General features: G+C 44.5%; 1 protein-coding gene across 8 annotated transcripts in view; it reads left to right on the top strand.

Moving 5' to 3' along the window:
* zgc:158345 overlaps positions 1-7500 on the top strand; it is a 28718-nt gene that overhangs the window by 8381 nt on the left and 12837 nt on the right. For 6 of the 8 annotated variants that reach the window (XR_015477398.2, XR_015477399.2, XR_015477394.2 and 3 more), the window contains 7 exon segments: positions 1-113; positions 347-407; positions 759-834; positions 1019-1145; positions 3122-3187; positions 3469-3570; positions 5594-6295. Coding sequence is in view for 3 of the 8 variants with exons in the window: in NM_001442706.1 (NP_001429635.1) it covers positions 1-113; positions 347-407; positions 759-834; positions 1019-1145; positions 3122-3187; positions 3469-3570; positions 5594-6295 (1247 nt within the window). In the remaining 5 variants the exon portion in view is untranslated. 8 annotated transcript variants of the gene reach the window in all.

Here is a 7500-nt window from a genome sequence, read left to right as displayed (position 1 = left end):
GTACGTGAGGATCCTCAGCAGTCTCCTGAGTGGATCCATCAAGATGAACACGTCTCCACTGTTCCTGCACTACATCATCATTCAGGGCATCCCCAGATATGACTCTGCAGGAGGTCAGCAGCACGCACACACACACACACACACACACACACACACACACACACACACACACACACACACACACACACACACACACACAACATGTGACTGCTGCTAGAGTTTACACCAATCTATACAGCACAATAACCCCTGTGTGTGTGTGTGTGTGTGTGTGTGTGTGTGTGTGTGTGTGTGTGTGTGTGTGTGTGTGTGTGTGTGTGCGTGTGTGTGCGTGTGTGTTTTTCAGTGTGTGAGCCGTATCTGAAGGTGTATCAGGGCATGCAGGTGGTCTATGTGTCAGGACTATAGTGAGTTCTTCTCCTCTGCTCATTAATGTTGTGATGATCTTCATCAGTTGTTCTGGAAGACACCAGTGTTCAGGTTAATCAGGGAGCTCACTGGACAACAGCGGATAGTTCGGTTGACAATCAGAACAAAAGTGTAATGCAGCTGATAATATTGACCTCAATTTGAGTATAATAATAAATCACAGCTAACCGAGGGAAAGGAGAGTTTCTCCAGAAGACAGGTCTGAACCAGTAGATAGAGAGTACCCGGCCCGCCTCTGGTATAGTCCAGTTCTTCAGTGTCCAGCAGTGTTCATCGGCACGTCTGCAGCTGATGATGATGATGATGATGATGTGCATTTCTGTTCTCAGCCACATCGGAGCCGCACACAGAGACAGAGTCTGCATCGCTCTGGAGCCCGCACAGCTGCTGAAGGGGGATATCATGGTGAACACACACACACACACACACACACATAAATAACACCACACACTCCGCTTGTGTGGGTCTGTGTGTGTGTGTGTGTGCAGGTGAAGTGTTATACTGTTGTTTACTAGGGTTGTGTGTGTGTGTGTGTGTGTGTGTGTGTGTGTGTGTGTGTGTGTGTGTGTGTGTGTGTGTGTGTGTGCAGGTGAAGTGCTTCCACAAGAGCAGCAGTTCAGAGAGAGAGCTGATCTTCAGAGTTCAGTTCCACACTGGAGCCGTTCAGGCCTACAGCACAGCCTTCCAGAAGCAGGAGCTGGAGAACGCCTGCACAGGTCAGAGGAGGAGGGGGATGAAGATGATGATGAAGAGGAGGAGGAGGGTGGTTTTGATGATGATGATTTTGATTATCTTGATTTTGATGATGAAGAGAATGAGGATTATTGTGATGATTTCAAAGAAGGTGATGATTTTAATAATTATTGTGATGATTTTGATGATTATTGTGTTAATTTGGATGATTATTGTGTTGATTTTGATGATTATTGTGTTGATTTTGATGATTATTGTGTTGATTTTGATGATTATTGTGATGACTGATGGTGAAGATGATAGTGATGATTTTGACTGATGATTTTGGTGTTAAGGATTCTGATGGATTATTTGATGAAGATGAGGATGGAGGATGATGATTTTGGTGATTATGATTTCAGAGATGATTATGATTTTGATGGTGATGATGTGAAGGGGATTCTGATGATGAACAGGATGATTAGTGTTTTGATGATAGTGATGATGAAAATGAGGATAATTGATTTTTGATGATGATGATTAACAGCAGGGTGATGATTTAGATGTTGATTTTGATGAAGAAGATGACGAATTTTGTTGATAATTGTAATTATTTTGATGATTATGATAATGATTGCGGTGATGATTTTGATGATGAGATTGATGATTTGGATGATGGTGATGATGATAACGATGATTATGGTAATGATGATGACTGTGGTGATGATTTTGATGATGATAATGATGATTATTATGGTAATGATGTTGATTGCGTTGATGATTTTGATGATGGTGATGATTTTGATGGTGAGGATTATGATGATGATGATTCCAGTGATAATTTTGATTGTAATGATGATTTTGATCATGGTGATATTTTGGATGATGATCATGGTTTTGATGATTTTAATGATGGTGATGATTTTAGTGATGATGATGATGATGATGATGATTATGGTAATGATGATGATTGTGGTGATGATTTTGATGATGGTAATGATGATTTTTAATGATGATTATTATGGTAATGATGATTATGGTAATGATGATGATGGTGATGATGATTTTGATGATGATGATTATGGTAATGATGATGATGGTGATGATGATTTTTAATGATGATGATGATGATTAGGGTAATGATGATGATTGTGGTGATGATTTTGATGATGGTGATGATTTTGATAATGATGATTATGGTAATGATGATTATGGTGATGATGATGGTGATGATTTCAGTGATGATGATGATGATGATAATTATGGTAATGATGATGATTATGGTAATGATGATGATGGTGATGATGATTTTTAATGATGATGATGATGATGATTAGGGTAATGATGATGATTGTGGTGATGATTTTGATGATGGTGATGATTTTGATGGTGAGGATTATGATGATGATGATTCCAGTGATAATTTTGATAGTGATGATGATTTTGATCATGGTGATATTTTGGATGATGATCATGGTTTTGATGATTTTAATGATGGTGATGATTTTGATGGTGAGGATTATGATGATGATGATTCCAGTGATAATTTTGATTGTGATGATGATTTTGATCATGGTGATATTTTGGATGATGATCATGGTTTTGATGATTTTGATGATGGTGATGATTTTGATGGTGTGGATTATGATGATGATGATTCCAGTGATATTATTGATTGTGATGATGATTTTGATGATGATGATGATGATGACTTTTAATGATGATGATTAGGGTAATGATGATGATTGCGGTGATGATTTTGATGATGGTGATATTTTGGATGATGGTCATGGTTTTGATGATTTTAATGATGGTGATGATTTTGATGGTGAGAGTGGTTAGATTTTTTGATGATGATGATGCAGAAGCTGAAGAGCACAGATGAATGCTGCCGCTGGCTCTTCTGTTGATGTGGTGTTCGTCCATATGAGCAGCAGGCAGAGGGATCAGTCTGCTCATGTGGACTCAGGAGGATTCCTCCGTTCTGCACTGATGCTGACTTTCTGATCTGTAATTCCAGACAGCAGATTTCCAGATTATGGGAAAGTGGAGCTGGTGTTCTCTGACGGCCCGGAGAGACTTCCAGGTGTGTGTTCTTCATCTCTGTCAGCCCAGTCTGCTGAATACCTGTCCTGTTTGAATTGGTTCATTCCCAGAAGTATTCACCGTTTACAGTTCCGACTGTAAGATTCAGTCATGCATAGAAACCAGAAATAAAGTATACAGACACAGCAGTGGATCAGCTCCATGTTCAGCTTCACAGTGTTACTGACCTGAATACGAGACACAGCTCATCCTGCTGGTGTGTGTACAGCTGCAGTGTGTGTTATATTCTCTAATACGTCTGATCTGTGTGTGTGTGTTCAGGCTCAGAGCGCTATCAGAACGGGCCCGCGGTGACGGTGGACTACACCAGCTCTGACACACTCTCCAGATGGGACTCCTACCAGAACATGTGCGCTGCAGAAGGTAGAACACAGCCCTGATTATTGATTATAGATTACTGATGCTGAAGGAGATTCATAACACCTGAGCTGCACACACACACACACACACACACACACACACACACACACACACAAGAGCAGTGTGTCCTCAATCGCAGGTCCTCCACAGCTGTTCTACGTAACACAAACTGATAGAAACAAGTCAGAGCAGCTTTAATGAGGTTTGCTGGAGCACAGACAGAGCATTCCTGTGGTGCTGAGGCCCGGTACACACACACACACACACACACACACACACACACACACACACACACACACACACACACACACACACACACACACACACACACACACACACACACAGGCCTCAGCAGGATGTGAGCTGCAGTCATAATTACAGTGTTGTGTTTGTGCTGCTAATTCTGGAGAAAAACAGGAGAGAAACAGCAGATATTGTTATATTATTCAGTCAGACTAAAGCACTGTTCACAGTGTGTCTGATAATATTTATTCTTCTGGAGAAAGTCTGATTTGTTTTATTTGCTAGAATAAAAGCAGTTCTTAATGTTTTAAACACCATTTTAAGCTCAATATTATTAGCCCCTTTAAGCTAGATTTGCTTTCAATAGTCTCCAGAACCATCACTATACAATAACCTGCCTAGTTACCCTAATTACCCTAGTGAAGCCTTTACATGTCACTTTAAGCTGTATAGAAGTGTCTTGAAGAATATCTAGTCTAATATTATTTACTTTCATCATGACAAAGAGAGAATAAATCAGTGATTAGAGATGAGTTATTAACACTGTTATGATTAGAGATGTGCTGGAGAAATCTGCTCTCTGATACACAGAAACTGAGGAAAAATAAACAGGGGAGAATAACTCTGACTTCAGCTGTATATATCACAGAAATATCATAATGCTCAACAGCTATATGAGCCACAGGAAGCTGTCAGACGCTTGATTTCCACATGTGCTGTGAGCTGATCCACACTATCTCTGATCATCATAGCCCAGAACTCCTGCTACTCACACAGGACAGACACTTGGGCTTTCCTTACCGTAATGTTCCTAAAACATGGATTAAAAACCCAAAGAACTGCTGAATGAACCGACCCTCACCCTGCCTGTAACACCCTGTTTTATATTAAATGAGTGTAAAACCCTTTCTGTGGCTTTTAGAGGCCGAAAGGCTCAATCACTGGACCCGGTGTGTTTTACTAGAACTGTACATCAAACATGAACCTTTTGGCTTCTCTGACCCACCGGACCCACTCAAACCTTGAGCACCCGCAGCCAGCTGATTATACAGGCGGCTCAGTGTGATTGGTGTGTTTTTATGCTTCTCATCTTAACTCCGCCCAGTTCACTGACGCCCCTCCTACTGTTTACATTCCAATCCCCATATATGGAATAAGAGCCCCGCCCCCATGACTCTGGCTGAACTAACAAAACAAGTCCAGATGAGAATCACATCACATCACACACACACACACACACACACACACACACATACACACACACACACACACACACACACACACACACACACACACACACACACACACACACACACACCTGTGAGGAATGTAGGAGTCACTTCAGGGAAAACACAGGAATATCTGCTCTCTCCATTTTCACACTGGAGGTCAGAGAACAGACGGAACACAGTGAGTAGAGCTCAGGAGAAAACAGAGGCGTATGAAGCGTGACATTATACAGAACTGTAGACGTCACAACTGTGTAGTCAGCCGTGGGCTTTCTATAGCTATATACATATATATATATTTATATATATAACACTAAATCACTTTTTAGCATCCAAAGTGTAACTTTCTCTATATTATCCAAAGATGATGTGCTTACGAGACGGTCAGATCAATCACACAGTACTCCTCTAACTCTGGTTGTTGGCTGATGGATCTCTCAGAGAAACATGTGAAATGTGCAGAGCAGTGGATCGTGAGGAGCGGTTGTTGAGAAGCGCTGCTGTATGTCCATATTTCTGTCTCTTCATTGTCTTTTATTGTCTTCCTTCTGCAGCGACGCCTCTTCAGGCTCCGGCCTCCACCCTGGACCGGTTCTCCGTGCGCAGGAACAGCAGCCGTAGCGGAGCTCTCTGCAGACCCCAGCACACCTCCAGCACCTCCAGCCCTGACCACACACTCTCAGCCAGCAGCGACTCCGGCCTCTCCAGTGTCTCTCTGCCCATTGTGGCTCCGGCTTCAGCTTTGGGTCCCGGGACAGCGGCCCCCAGCCGGCAGGAGCGTGCGGAGCTGAAGAGGCTGCTGAGCGGCTGCGGTGTGGAGGAATGGAGCCGGGATCGCAGCTCACAGGAGCCGGCTGCCGCACACACACCACCCACTCCACATATACTCCTGAACGGGCGCGCGCGGCAGAAAGAGCGGGAGACCGACATCCTGGATGATGAAGTGTCTCGGCACGACCTGCACAGCCTGGACAGTCTGGGAACTCTGTCCTCCTCCTGCCACAAGAGCAGCCAGAACTCTCTGCTGTCAGACGGGTTTGGGAGTCCGGCCCGTGCTGAAGAGGCGGTTACTGCTCCACCCGCACACCTGTACCTGAACACCGGATACTCCACCATGAACTCCGGTTACCCCACACAGACCTGGGTGCACCAGCAGCAGATGGTGGCAGCGCTGCAGTACTCATACCTGCCAGAGGAGGAAGCTGTAGAGCAGCGATTCCACAACCACACGCAGGACACATCGAGACACCCCACCGGTGAGAACACACCCTCATACAGCACTGTTCATGTTTATTTCGACAGCGCTTTATAATGAAGACTGCGCCATATCAGCTTAACTCTTTCCCTGCTGTTGAGAGATCAACTAAGAGAAAACACTTCCCTGCCACAGACCAGGTTTTAAGGCAGTCTGTATTTTAGGTATATTATAGTAAGGGAAGCCCGACGCATGTCCGCAGTGATGAGCAGGACATCATTTGCTCACGGGGGAGAAATCTGAGAAACAGAAAGTAAGATCCTGGGATACTGTCAAAACCAACGTTCCCTTAAGGAGGACACTCCAACATTATGATGAAAACATTGATGATGATGATGATGATGATGATGATGATGGTTTCCTCCTTCAGGGAATGAGGGTTATGACAATGTATGGAAAGTGCCACAATAGTTGAATCTGCTCCACGTTTGGTGAGGAGCTTGCTAAGCGGATTGGCTGAGCGCACAACGTCCCCAAAGGCACAACCTTCCAACCTACCCTGGCTCTTTATATTACCAGAAACTGGCAATACTAGAATTATTGAGGGGGGTCTTAACACTTTGAACCTAGTAGTACACCAGGATGTTTTTGTATATGACAGTATGTTGGGAAAGCAGCCCAGTCCCAAAGTGGCAGGACACTGCGGAGGCCACTGCCTACCCAAGATGACAGACATGCGACAATACGCAAATATGGGCCAGCCCTGACCTAGGGGGAGCACTACTTATGAGCAGGATGGTCAGCTGGTAGGGAAGCCTGAAGGGGGATCTTCACTGTGGCTGACTGAGGATATGGCATCACCAAGCAGGGATGCACAAAGCCGGCACCGATCCCCAAAACACAGGTTGACCAAGTGGGCATAGCAGACAATACAATGGGCCAAGTGTCCAACTCCTCAGCTGAGCCGCATGTTGGGGGGCTCAGAGGAACTCCCTAGGGTTCACCTGATAGGGAGCTGGATAAGCACACGCGTCTCCTGGTTAAGGAGAATGGTGAAGCAAGCGTTTTCATCACCGACCCTGGCCTTCTCCCTATCGACTGGCACTGCCCAGCAACCTGGAGGAAACCAGCTCCACATGGAGATTATAAATCTTGTGAATGTGTATTCCAGACCACAGCCCTACATGTGTCTGATAGAGGGGCACTGTGTGCAAAAGCCCAGGAGGAGGCAACACTGCTGGTAGACTGCTCTCTCCCTCCTGCACT

The sequence above is a fragment of the Danio rerio genome, chromosome 2 (assembly GCF_052040795.2).
Source record: "Danio rerio strain M-AB ecotype USA chromosome 2, GRCz13ab, whole genome shotgun sequence".
Taxonomy (NCBI): Eukaryota; Metazoa; Chordata; class Actinopteri; order Cypriniformes; family Danionidae; genus Danio; species Danio rerio.
Note: the sequence above shows the minus strand (reverse complement) of the source record. Positions and strands in the feature narration are given on the sequence as shown.